This window comes from Populus alba, chromosome 2, assembly GCF_005239225.2.
Source record: "Populus alba chromosome 2, ASM523922v2, whole genome shotgun sequence".
NCBI lineage: Eukaryota > Viridiplantae > Streptophyta > Magnoliopsida > Malpighiales > Salicaceae > Populus > Populus alba.
The window spans coordinates 9800546-9814799 of record NC_133285.1 but is presented as its reverse complement, the minus strand read 5'-3'; the positions used below and the strand labels follow the sequence as shown (position 1 = coordinate 9814799).

Here is a 14254-nt window from a genome sequence, read left to right as displayed (position 1 = left end):
CACAAATATAATCCATTTTGATGGTCTAAATCGGTGTTAACGACATGATTTTTTTTTTCTATCACCAGAATCCAAAGATCATCTCTTTTTTCTTTCTATCAGGAACTAAAAAAATAACAAAAAAGAAATTTTATACCAAAATTAAATTTGAAAAATATTAAGGTATCAAATTGTATAACCTGCATTATTTTTGAAGTTAGAGGATTAAAGTGTCTTTTGTGAATATCCATGTTTGATGTCTTTTTCATTTTGATCCTTTTGCTTTTAAGCTTATATTTTCATAAGAAATCAAAATCGATTAGTCTTTAATCAAGTATAAATCATTAAAAAAAAATTGATGATAAAATTCAAAAAATGAAAAATTTTATACAATCCATCCACAATAAATAATTCATGAGAGGATGAGCATTACACTTCTAGACAGTGAAAAACCCATTTTATACTTAATTAATATTTCCGAAAGAAGAATCTATGCTTGATATTCTATTTTACATCCCCTTCCGACATGTTTCATTGGTGTTCACTTAACCACAAATTTGCTCATCTCCTGTGAAGTTACAATGCTACTAAAATAATATTTGAAGGGGACTTGTAAATGAAGATCCTAAAACCTTTGTTACTATCAAGTAGCAATGAAGAGACAGGGTAGATATTCCCAGGACCCTCTATGCGTTCTTGTCCTTTCTTTTTCAACAATGGAGAACTTTGGAGTGTCTTGAGTCACCATCATTTGATTGCTACCTCTCTCCATCTTCTCTCAGCTATTTCCGCACCCATAATTACGTAGACGGAGGGGCAATCTTGAAGCGTCGTAAAGGTAAACAAAGTTTAGAAAGCTAAAAAAAGGAAGGAAAGAATCACAATCTGGCTATCTAGCAAGCAAAGTGAAAATGAAGACACAGACAGCTACGGTACTAAATTTTTTTGAGGGATTTCAAGAATCTTATTACAGTATGTTTTGCGGTTGCTAACAGCAGAGCATATTGAAAATTTGTGGTTCTTTAAAAAAGAACGGGCCGGAAATAGGGAGAGTAGAGTGAAGATGCAATAATATGCTTTCTAGCACATTAGTGAATACGATGTCGGTGGACAGCCGTTGTCATGTTTAGAAAGAGACGGCTGATATGAACTCTGCTAGAGAAGTGGGAGAAAATGCAGAACCATGCACCAAAAAGTCAATGATAATGGTGTCGATTAAAAGTTTGCTGAGGTATAACGTATTTGGTAGCCTCCCTCTGGAGGACAGGCTGGAAGCTGAATCTTCTTCTGTGTTCACTAAAAATTCAAACAGCACTGAGAACTCAAAAAACTTCCAGGATCAATAAATTTTTCTCCGCCGATGCTTCAGGTGGATTCTTGTACAAATTAAATACTTGTCTAGAAAAATGTGGATTAGGGTTTCTTTACGAATTATTAGCTTAATGAAAGGAGCATTTTAGAAAATGATGGCAGGAGACTGCCCATTTTTTTCTTTAGAATGCTAATACTAATGTATGAACATATGAAGTAGACTAATACCAGTTTAGCAAGCAAAACAGGCTAGCGTCGACCTCTGTATTGTTTTTAGTAATTACCCATCAATTCAATCCAACGATCCCCACGAGACCAGAGAAGTCATTCCACCATGGCTGAAAAGCCAAGTTTCTGTAGGACTGTAGTTGATACCAATCTTGGATTGTGGGCGAGTGCTTTCTGAATCTGATGCCTTTCCCTTATTCCTTCTCTCATCTCTCTGTATGCAACGGTGTGGGTTCCGCATGGTGTTTTCCTTTAATTTCCCCTCTTTTTTCTGTTTCTATATCAAGCTTAGCTTAAGGTTCATGGATCATACAAAATCATAAAACTATAAATAACAACGCACATTCATTTACCATATGTACTTGTATTCATTCCTGTGTTTCTTATCTAGTCAAGTTCTAAAATCCGAAAACTCTCCGCGACATGTCAAACCAACCTGCCCCTGCTCGTCCATGGTTCCGTTTGCCATCAATAGCTCGGCCAACTGCCCCTACAACAACTCCAACTCCAGAGCCACCACCTCCACAACCCCGTCCAGCTCTTGCCCGACCTGCATTTAGGCCTGCTGCGACAGGACCACAGGCTGTAGCTGCTCCCCCATCCGAACCAGTGCCACCTGTTTCCGGTGTTGCTTCAGTTCCAACATCTCCAGTTGCAAGAGCTGCAGGTGGTGTTGCGTCAGTACCAACATCTCCAGCTTCAAGGGCACCTGCTCCTTCATCTTCAGTGCCCACTTCTCCGGTGCTTCCACTCACCACCTCTTCACTTCCACCTTCTCCAACCCCCAAACCAGCAGCAACTTCCTCTTCGGTTCCAACCTCTCCTGCCACTAAGCCTGTGACCACCACATCCTCAGTGCCAACTTCTCCTGCCACTAAGCCTGTGACCACCACATCCTCAGTGCCAACTTCTCCTGCCACTAAGCCTGTGACCACCATATCCTCAGTGCCAACTTCTCCTGCCCCTAAGCCAGTGACAACCACATCCTCAGTGCCAACTTCTTATGCCTCTAAGTCAGTGACAGTCACATCCTCAGTGCAAAATTCTCCAGCTACTAAAGCTGTAACCACCAATGCAACTCGTGTGCCTAGCCCTGGACCATCTCCAAGAACCATCAAGCCAGCAGTTCAAACCCCACCTCAATCACCAAAGCCTAAGCCCACCGCTCCACCACCTTCTCCTCTAACACTTCCATCTTCCCAAGTAAAATCTTATGCAGATCTTGAACCCAAGATTCCATTAGTGGCAGAGCAAAAAACTGTGTTGGTTCAAAAGACGTTTGAGAAGCCTAAGGTGGCGCGCGATTCACAGAGGGACTTTGCAGAGAGTCTCAGCTCTGGCATCGCTCGTCTTGCAAAGCAAGAAACTACTAAAGATGTTCAAACAAAGGAGAAAGGTAACCGCAAGAAGAATTCTTCAGATTCTGAGGATGTTGGCATGAAGGTAATTACAATTGCCGGTGAAAACAAAGGTGCTTTCATGGAAGTAATCCGTTCTCCCAAGAAACAGGTTTTTGAAGGAACTTCTCATTTTCTCCACAAGAAGGGTAATCCTAAAAGTGAAGGCAGTGACAGCAGCAGTAGCGAGGAAGGCAACAGCAAGAAGAAGGACAAGAACCCAAGTGGAAAAGCAATGGGGCCATCTCCTTTGAGTGCATTTATGAACAGTAATGTGCAAGGTGTTAACAATTCAATCGTTTACAATTCTTCATGCAGCCATCATGATCCTGGGGTGCACGTTGCTCTCTCTCGAAAACCTGCTGGTGCTGCTGCATTCCATGTCAAGGACCATGGCAATGGCAACCAGAGTTAAAAAAATAATAAAGAAAGAAACAAAGAAGTTGTGATTTAATGTCTTCATTTGGTCTACAATATTATATACCGTGAGAATAAATATAAGTAATCGAGTGATGAGAAGAAAAAGGCATGGATTCTTATTCTTCATTGTTGTGTTCCACTTCTTGTGGATTACAATGGAAGTTAGTCCATTGCCTTGCCTTTGGTAGAGGTCAACCTAAAATATATGTATGCATATATGCAAGTGGGTATCCAATAAGTCAGCAAGTTTGCTTTATATTATTTTGGATTTGCATCCATTTGTCAATTCCTATTGTATGACAGTTTTACTTAATGAATTTACCAAACATTTCTCTATCTTTGCCTTGCTATTCAAATTCCTCACAAACGAACTTGGAAGTTGAAAGGCTAAAAAAAACTTGATTTCTTTTCTTTTCTGATGAATTGCAAGATGTTATACAAAATTAAATCTACTTTATGAGAACGATGATCATGAAAATTCATTAAAAAAAAAAAGTAAGAGATTGTAAGATGTTATATAAAATTATTCTCTTATTCAAAATATCAAAGTAACCAAAAACTTCATTTTTTTTCCCTCTTTTCTTTAGCCACCAAAATATAAAGAATAAAAAAACTCAGAAATAAAATTTACCTTAAAATATGACAACTTTAAGCTTTTATAAGGACTAAGTATATGCATGCATATTAATTTTTTTCAATTTGGTTCTTATTCTTCTAATTTTTAATTTTTTTTTCGTAACTTTTTTGTACAATTTTTATTTGTCTTCAATTTAATCCTTCAATCTAAATTTATGATATATTTTTTTTTTTCAATTTGGTCCTTATTTTTCTGGTTTTTTTTTAATCCTTTTGTTAAAGTGATTTTTCTTTTTAACTTCCCAATTCGATCAAAAATTTGTTGTTGTCCTTTAATTTATTTTTTATTTTAATTTTTATCTTTTTTTATTGTTATTTTCAGTTTTGGATCCTTTTTATAATTGAATTTTTCCCCCAACATCATTCATCAATATTTGATTCGTCAATATTTAATTGGTTGGGGATTAGGTCACGTGGTTTGCCCATGTATAATACCTTTGGTCTAATGAATTGGATCATGGGATTTTGAAAAGCTAACATACATTAACGTTCTTTTTTGTTTTATTACTTATTTTCTTTTTTGAATTCATCATTCAATATTGTTGTTTTTTTAATGAGTTTTTGTGGTTTTTTTCTGATTTATTTTTCTATTAAATTATCTTAATTTAATAACTTGAATCATGATTTTTATGAGTTAAGTTATTTTACCTTGAAACTTTGTAGGGACATAGATGAAAATTGAGAATGAAAGGAAAAAAAAATAAAAAAAAATTATCAGCATCAAACCAGAGAGAATTTGGTTGAACGCACCGCCTAGTGATATAGGCGCTACTATGGGATTCAAACATTGTCGTGGATGCCGATGCTTGGCTACAATACAACGCTGCATGCATCATTCCAAAAGCGCGGACACAACCACAAGTGATCGTCTGGGAACTTTGTTTGAAACAGTATGAAAAAGAAAACCAGAGTAGAATTGGATTGGGCATGGGCTCAAATCAAGATAGGTTGAGCGTTGCCCAGGTTAGACTCTAACCGGGTCCATAAGAATCTATAATGTCTAATCAGGCTGCAGAGGCTCCTCACAGGGCTTCCTACATCCAAAAATGTCGAGTCTCATGTTTAGACCTGACTGAGAACGCGAACTTGGGGGCCTCTATGAGCCTGGACAGCTGGACTAGACAATTTTACGCTTCGTTCAAGCAGTACGTGCATGGTTATAGCCACCTGGGCTAGCTCAGGTGCAATATAGACGGTATTTCATTAAAAAAGTTATAAAACTTTTTGATGGAATTAATAACATAAATTTTATCGCCAATCTTGGGATTTCGTCAACAATTTTTAGATTTTTTCAACAGAATTAATAAAGAAATATTTTATTAATAATTTAATTATTAATGGAATAGCTTATGAAAACTAGTCGGTGCATTTTATTTTTTCAATGTCAATATTCCATTGTTATTTTCTTCGGCATTACAAATTACTGATATAAATAGCAATGGATAGCTAATAAATTGATGAAAAATTACAAATTACTTTTTTCAATTATGTTTTCCTATTGTTAAATCCATCGGCTATATAAATTGATGAAATGATGTTTACATGTTGATAGAATATTCCATCGATGCGTTCCATTCTTATAGTGTGTGTTCTTGTGCAAACTTTACAATACAATAATTAGTGTTCCTTTCTTATATAAAGACAACAAGTAAAAAGAGTTATCCACTTATCCTTATTCAAATTTTAAATTAGCTTTTAATATTATCTCTGTTAGAGACTTGACTTATTAAATTATGTTATTTTTTTAAAATATATTTTAATTGTGTTATTTCCTATATTTTGTTTATTGTGTTATTTTTTTTTATTATAAAAAAAACACGCTTTACTTTGCATATGCTGTATAATAAATAAAGTTTTTTTGTTTCTTAAGAAAATAAATGAAAAAAAGAAGAAGCCAAAAAGGTAGATATATCTTCCTAGAATAAAATGTCCAAACTTATAATTATCTGATTGAGCCTCGAATATTTTTTTTATTTTATTTTATTTTATTTATATAAGTGTTCAGCCCAGTTTGCGTGCACCACGACTAATCTCACGGCTCATTGAACATCCTGCAAATCCAGTGAGCATGTAAAGCACCGCGGTGGTGACAGACATGCACGATGAGGTTTGAACTTAGAATACAGAGAAAAAGAACAATTTCTTTTAACCGCTGAACATCGAATATTAAAAGCATAGGCACTTGCAGACATTCCTATGCATCTGACGCTTTTCATTAATTGGAGAGCCCTCTCCAATTGCACTGCTATTAATGACTTACAGAGCTTTTGAAGATTTTGTTTGCGCGTTGACATAGATAGCGTATGTATGTATATGTATGTACATGTAACATTTTAATAAAGTTTGGAAAATAATTTTTGCTACTATGCTTACGTGGAAAAAAAGTCGTCCTTTCTGAATGTATGGTATGCCCATGAGGATCTAGCTAGCCTCTAGCTCCTCCACTTGTCGCCATATAAAAGGCAGAGAAGTACTGGTTTGTTTTATTATTTGAAAAACAGAGCAGGGCGTAGAATTAAGCAAATGGAGCTATTCCAATGAGACGCGTATGTAAATTGCATACGTATACATATATAAGGACGGAGCTAAGAATTTTTTCATTCCTGGATTATATTATAAATATATATAAATTATATTTTAAGATCAATCATTAATTTATATATATAAATTTATTAAGTTAACAATAAAATTTTAATCTAAATACATAATATAAAAACTAAAAAATAAAATAAAATAAAATAAAATTTAAAGTACATAAAAATAAAAATAAAAAAAAAATAAAAATAAAAATAAATTACACTAATTAAAGTTGCACCTTTCGATATTTTATAGAAAAAAATTCATTTATGACAGAATTTGAATTAATATTTTCATCAAGCTTTCATTCAATATAAATCATCATAAAATTCATTAAGAAATCATCTTCCTTTACTAGTTGATATTTGTTCACTTAGTTTAAAGAATAAAACATAGTTTTTCCTCTTTTACTTTCTTGATTTTTCATTATAATTTATAACCTATTCAAGCAAAAAGAATGAGAAAAATCAGATGCAAGATGAAAAGATACTAATGTCACAATAGAATATTCATGAAATACAGAATATACAAGGATAGAATAGTAACACAGATTACGGAGAGATTTGAGAAACTTAATTTTGAAATAATTAACTAGTAAATTATTTTTTCATGTGTTTATTTTTTTTCATGAGTCTAAATTCGAATCTCACAACCCTCTTGTCATGTTTTTTCATGTGTTTATTTTTTGTTGTGTCCCCGTAACTTCAATTATGGTTGTTGTGTATAACCTTGGCTTGTTCAAGCTCAACTCAAATTCATGTTAGCTTGGCTTGAAGTGGTTTTAAAAATTGAAAAAATATGGTCCAAAATGATTCATTAAAAAAAAACATGAAAGAGAAACTATGATTAAACAATTTGATCACGTTTCCTTCTACTCTACACAAATTAAGACAATGCATTTAACAAGGTATTTAGCGAATCATAACCTATAAATTAAGACTCATTAAAGTATTAAAAAAACTTAATATATTCAAACTATTAAATTTTTAGGATACAGTCTATTGTAATGAATGTAAAATATTGAATTTAAAATAAAAAATCAGGGTTTGTAAATTCTTTCCTAATAAATTTATATCTTTGTAGCTCTCGGTATATTATTGAGAAGAAAAAAACTAAAATTTCAGGTTACTTGGAAAGCATGTAAATCTGATTCTCACAAAATTAATTATTTATGTTTAAGTTTTATTCAAAAGACAAAAGAAAACAACCAATTAATTATTTGTGTTAGGTTTTAGTAAAAAAAAAAACAAAGAAAAACAACCAATTAATTATTTATATTAGGTTTTATGTAAAAAAACAAAGAAAAAGTGGGTTATTAGATTTTTTATGACAAAATTAAAAGAATAACACCACGAAAAAAACAAGCTAAACAAAACAAGCAAGCAAGCCATCAAAGTTTAATGAGTCGGAGGTTAGAAATAATTTGGAGGTTTCCTTATGACTAACTTTGTGCACTTATAGTGGTAGCCCCTTTGCTTGCTTCTCTTGGTATTTTATTTGGGACGAAAAGCATGGGTTACTTTCTTATTGATTGGAACTATTGACATATTAGATTGGCATTAATTTTTTCACATGGGCAACAGCCCACCTAATACTTAAGTGCGCCCGCTTAAGAGAATAATAAAGATTTAAGTATGATTCTATGAAGTATGTGACACGTCACCTTTATCGGATTTGAGATGAGGAATTTAATTCAAAATTAAGGAGTTAAAAGGGTATAAAGATAGGGGCTTCTACGAGTAAGAAAACATGTGGGCTGAAATTATTGAGATTTGACTAGCATTCGGACATCATTGTATATCGTCTAATTGAGTCAACATCAGTCATGGGTAGTTACAGTTCTCATCCGGTCCGCTTGGATGACTGGGCAGAGTCGCAGCTCCCATGTGGAAGCCCAACTGGGGCTATGACACAGTAGGACTGCATAAACTTAGAAGCACAAGCATTGCAATTGTGTCTGTATTTCTAGCTTTCCAGCCTTCCAGATTGGCACAGCTGAATCCAACTGTTTCTTTCAACTTTCCTAGGCCCTTACGGACAAGAAGTTTTGCAATTTTTGGGCGTTGCAAAAAGGATATTTAATTATTTGTGCAATCGGAGGCCTAACTTAATTTTCCCACCTATGAAATGCCTTGCTCCGATGGAGAGAGGGGTGTCGTCTACTGCCCGTTGGATAAGAGATATTTTTGTGTCCAAAGATACTTTCGTCTTCATAAATCATAGATATCACTGCAGCTTCTTTTTTTTCTCTATTGGGTTACACCATGGCAACCCCCCCCCCTGCTGCTAGTCTCTTCTGTACAGAGTACTTTGAACTGACTTAATCTCTCTATGTTTATAGCATGACGGCGATTGCTTGGGAAAATGTTAAGTGAATTTCCAATTAATATAGGTGTCACCCACTCTAGATAATAGAAACAAAAGAGCTAGTTGACTGCGGTGTTGGATAGGGTGGTGGAAAGTGAAGCGGCGAGAAAGGGAGTTTAAGGAGACTGTTCTTTTACTTACAATGACATTTGCTCCATCCATGCGAAAGCGTAATTTCTGGAGTCGTGTTATTCTATATCTGTCCTCGCGGAACATGAGTTTCTCCTCTTTTCAATTCAAAGAAACGTTTGATACAAGTAGCTCAACTGATATTAAGTTTTATATTTATTCCTTAAAAATTATATATCGGATTTAAATTTTATAAATCTTAAAATTATTAAAAACTTATGTGAATATTAATCTTAAAATTCATATAATTAATCAAGATATATATGAATGGTAAGAATACCCACTTAAAAAAAAAAAAATCTTTCATAAGAGACAAAGGCGAAAAGGTAAATACAAAGGCAAAGAAAAGTGGTACCGTATTTCCCGCTAGACATCATCCTGAATACTACAGTGACTGAACTCTCACATGGGAAAAGAGAGCCCCTCTAATGTGTTAAAAATCTCACCATCTCACCATATATATGTAATTTACCAAAACTAAATTCACTTCTCTAATTTGGTAAACTCCACCTTTCCATGTGGATCAACTTCATGATAAGTGAGATTTATGAGAGGTTTATCTTTTAGGTTTGGACTCTTTTTTTTTTTTGGGGTCTAACCAAGGGTATTCCAAGCCTAGTTAGCACGAGACTAATCTCTCTTCGGACCGGAAACATGAAGATGAAACCCCTCCTAATAAATATGTTTCCGGGAGATTGAACTTATGCTCTAATTCTTTCTAGGATAGAGGCCGCTTTCACCACCTCGACAAATCAATTGCTGGTTTTAGGTTTGAACTTGATGACTAAAAAAGAAAGCATTTCCCTAAATTGATCATTACCCCAGCCGTTACTAGTTATTACCTTAAAACAATACAGTGGAATAGTTACTTGACCAACTATTTTCCTCGGACGAGCTCACATTTACAACAGGGCACAAACGCACGACTCATTCCTCACTTCAGTTTCTTAATAGCAGCTGGCAAGTATCAACAAGTTTACTGGATAGCTAAAGAGAAGACAGATCAAGAAGACGAGGTTGAGATGTTAACAAGGCAAAAGAGACTAGGTAGAGTTGGTGAAAGAATTGGAAGCCCTTTGCTAGACCTCTGTATCTGTTGCTAACATGCAACAAAGAGGGATACATTTTCTAGACAATGGACATCACTTCGAAAATTTTGACACGTCGAACATGTCACAAAGACCTAACATTGTCGATCCTCAAACATGCCATGCACCCTAAAACACAGGCTATATACTAGGGCCCACTACTCTTGGACACAGCTTTTTAATTCTTTCTCCAAAATCATTTCCCTCACTTTGACATTTCCTCTGTCCCAATTCCCTCGCCAAGAACTTGTTGTGATGAGCATGAAGGTTAGAAGTAGAGAACGTTATCAGAATTTCTCACCTTAAATGTATTTTGATGCCTTTTTATGGCCAGGCCGCTGATCGTCTACTCTCACTCTCTACACCTTTTCTTGTGATGATCTTTTGGTTACTAACATTTTTGTTTCTTGCAAACAGATCTTCAACTGGGTGCAGAGGAGGTTTCATCATGGCACCATCAAAGGTTTGATATTCGTGATTGAGTCGCCGTCTAAACTAATATATTAGAACAAAATGAATTTTTAAATGGTAGAAAAGTCCCATTGGCTCGATCTTATGCTTTTTTTGTATTATAATCATTGTGTCCTTAATATATGAGTGCCTTGTTGATTTTAGTTTGCCTACTATTTTTATCAAGTTTGAGTTACAAAACAATCATTATCAACACTTCGTTTAGGGCGACTTGTTCTGCTGAGCAAAAGCATTAAAATTAAAATTATTATTTACTATTATTACTTTGTACCACACTTGTTAAGTGTTGTTTATATAATTGTCTCAGTTAAACGGATGAGGGAATTGTTTTGAACAGATGGGCTCGCTGGAAATGTGAAGAAGGCTGAATCCATTACAAAAGAGGCTGACAAGCAAGCATTGCTGAAACAAGTAGCCCTGGTGGATGTGCTTGATGGTTGGAAAGATGGAATTTTGACAATTGGCACCTTAGGTCTTGACCCTTTAATACCTTTTAACCAACAAAATGATCAGTATTTCATTTTGGAAAGTGACGAAGAAGGTCAAGAGGAGGAGGAAGACGAAGGAAAAGAAGAAGAAAGGGAAATAGAACAATACTCAGTTGATGATGATTATTATTATGATGACAATGTTGAAGATGAAGAAGTGAACCCTTTGGTATATACAACATTTGACCACAGTTTTGAGGAAATTGGATCAGATTCTCTGCATTATGATGTCATAACCAACTCTACTACCATCGCTGAGCATGAACAAAGAAAAAACAAAGGAGAAAGAATAACACTGGCAGAACTGTTCTTGGAAGATTCTGACATGAAAAGGAAGCCGGATTCTGTTGAAGTTGAGACTGAACCAGGGAATAAAAAGCCGGTTGCTCGTGCCAAGAGTGGCCTCTCTTTTGCCAAGAAGCTCATACGTCCTCACGTTGTAGAGGATTCACGTCCAATCAAGAAATTCAACCAAGTAAGTATACTCATCTCATGGAGTGACACACTTTTCTTCAAGGTATATTTAAGTAACAATTAATTAATTCTGTGATTTTCAGTTGATGAGGAGAATGTTGAAGAGAAAAATTCACCCAGAATTTGATTGGAAGGGAAATAAAACAGACAATCAAAATAAGTCTGGCATTATGGATGTTCATATTAGCAAGGGAAATAAATAAATCCAAATCTGTTTCTCTGCTTCAAGCCCCATCAGGTACTCGTTCTCTGCCTATTCTTTCCCAGCAAAAAAAAAAAAAAAAAGGTTTGAAGTATCAAAAAACTATTTGGTTTTCTCATATCTCTAATATCAGCAATTGTGTGATTGTTAGTGTCTATAGAAGGCCAAAATCATTAGTGCTCTTTCATCTGACAGAATAATGTCAAATAATTTTATCAATTAAGTAATTAATCCATGCTCGCTTAATCGTCACATTCATGTCTATTTAAACTATAAAGACAAAATAATTAAGGCATGTATGCATTACGTGACATGCATCCAATGAATCTGTGCACAGATGATCATGTTAACTTCAAGACACGACTTACAAAAATTAACCTGTCAAGTTGTATATAAATCATTTTAGCACAATAGATAATTACAATATGCTTAAACTCCCAATCATTGGCTACATTGTTTTTAACAGCATGACCACCAGATTATCTAATTCTGTTAGATAGGGGACCTAATCTCCATTTTCAGAGTGGCCCAGATTCTGTATCTTTTTGTGTAATTTGATATCATTTAGCAATAAAAAAATCACGCCACATAAATCACAGGCTGATCTACCATATACTGCCTTATGTATGCTGTGTTCTTGGCATATTATGTTCATATACTAAACGCACCGCAGTATCAGAGCTTCAATTAACACGACAGCGACGATGCATCTTCTAAATTTTCTTGGTCATCTAAATTTGCACGTGCTGAATAACCTGTTCTACTAGGACTTACCTTAGTGGAATGCAAGGTCAGGTCAAGGTGGGTGGACGGGAGAGAGATGAGGCTGGCGTCCCTGTCATTATGGTAGCGATCATCACTAGGGTAATGGGGTTCCTCCTAAGAAAACTCTCTAGACATAAATCCAATGAGGAAGCCGTCAAATAAAAACGTTCCAATTAGCTTTGTTGTGAGTGGCATTGATCAAACAATTCTCCTTCTCAAATTGAGTCCACCTCTGGCCCAGTGTAATAATATCTTGACTGGGCTAGCGACGCTTGCCAAAAGACAGGTAGGGCATACACACAGGCAACATTTCCATCATGTATTACGTAAACAATCCATCATTACATTATTACGATTTGTAGCATTGCAATTGCTTGTGTCTTAACAATTTGCAACGTGACATGCTATCATTTCACTTACCGTTACTTGTGTTGCAGGTCCTACCATATGAGCTCTCAGTGACGATCTAATTTGCGAGAAATGGATTTGGGTTTTTTTTTTTTTTTTTTTCAATGGTTGGGTATGCATGTGTGTTTTCCAGGTTTTCTTTTACTTTTTCGGATTTCCTGAACGTTGGATGTTTGGTTTTCAACACATTAACAGGCTTTGATTTGTTAACGGATCTTGACGTTGTGATGCATGTCTTGAATTGGCAACTTGTGCGTGACAGTAAGCATATATTTGGATGATGGAGAGGAACATTACTTGGGACAAACACATGTCTCTAAAGTTTTTATCCTTTTCCAAATCAACAAACCATTTTGTTAGTTTATGTTTTAACCATGGCTGAAGTGCTCAGCACTTGTTTTTTTGGCATCCTTTGTCTCATTGCTTCATTTCAGCTTCTGTTCCTGTTTTAAAGTGTTGTTGCAGATGTTTTTTAAAATAATTTTTGTTTAAAAATATATCAAAATGATGTATTTTTTATTTTTAAAAAATTATTTTAAGATCATCAAAACGATCCGAAAACATAAAAAAATTAATTTTTAGTGAAAAATTTCCTTTTTTTAATTTTTTTAAAATACAAGGTGGCCCACATTTCAAAACCATACTTAGTTTTCCAACGTAATGCTCAATTAGCATGAGAGCAGATTCCTTTATATCAAGGAACTTCCAAATTGGAGAGCCTTTACTCTTATATCTTTCATTTCCGTTTATTTTACAAGGAATTGGTTGAACATTTATTTCTCAACTCTTGAAATAGGAGATAACAAATTGTATGCCCCGTAGCACGACGCATGTGATATAATTTGTTTTTTAATTATTTATATATAATCAATATTTTGATGATTTATCAAAATCTTGTTTGTGTATTGTCATAATTATAATAACTATCTTTTTTTATATAGATTTTATTGTGTTTGAATATAAATAGTAATATATCTCGTATCTGTGAAAAATATTTAACTCAAATTTTGTATAACTTTATAGCATTTTTTCAACTTGATATCAATTTTTGGTTTTTTAATGATTGAAATAAGATTTAGAATTTTTCTATTCTAAAAATAAAATCAAAAGATAATAAAAGTTTCAAAAATATATTTTATTTCTCAATCCTTTTTAAATTTAAATATTTAATCATTCTTGATCTACTATTGTATTGCCTGATTACATAATTTTATTAAAAAATATAGAGCTTAAAATAATAAGACCGATATTATCATAAACTATACAAAAAGATGGTTTTTTTTTCTTGCTTTTATATCTTATCAAGAGATAATT

At 34.2% G+C, this 14254-nt stretch overlaps 2 protein-coding genes across 4 annotated transcripts; both read left to right on the top strand.

Moving 5' to 3' along the window:
• The first annotated feature begins 1812 nt into the window (after nt 1–1812).
• On the top strand, nt 1813–3671 carry LOC118063434 (uncharacterized). Its single transcript, XM_035077462.2, has one exon. It carries the CDS (start codon nt 1942–1944, stop codon nt 3328–3330), a length of 1389 nt encoding a protein of 462 aa, XP_034933353.1. The 5' UTR covers nt 1813–1941; the 3' UTR covers nt 3331–3671.
• A 6548-nt stretch (nt 3672–10219) lies between these two features.
• LOC118063521 (protein TILLER ANGLE CONTROL 1) lies at nt 10220–13172 on the top strand. Of its 3 annotated transcripts, none has more exons than XR_012169146.1 (6): nt 10220–10399; nt 10550–10595; nt 10941–11566; nt 11649–11803; nt 12563–12818; nt 12970–13172. XR_012169146.1 is itself a non-coding variant. In XM_035077575.2 (5 exons), exons 1-4 carry the CDS (start codon nt 10250–10252, stop codon nt 11766–11768), a joined length of 942 nt encoding a protein of 313 aa, XP_034933466.1. In that variant the 5' UTR covers nt 10220–10249; the 3' UTR covers nt 11769–11803; nt 12970–13172. The 3 variants fall into 3 exon arrangements, 1 of the variants encoding a protein (XP_034933466.1); XR_012169147.1 differs by having other exon boundaries at nt 12558–12818; XM_035077575.2 differs by lacking the exon at nt 12563–12818.
• The last annotated feature ends 1082 nt before the right edge of the window (nt 13173–14254 follow it).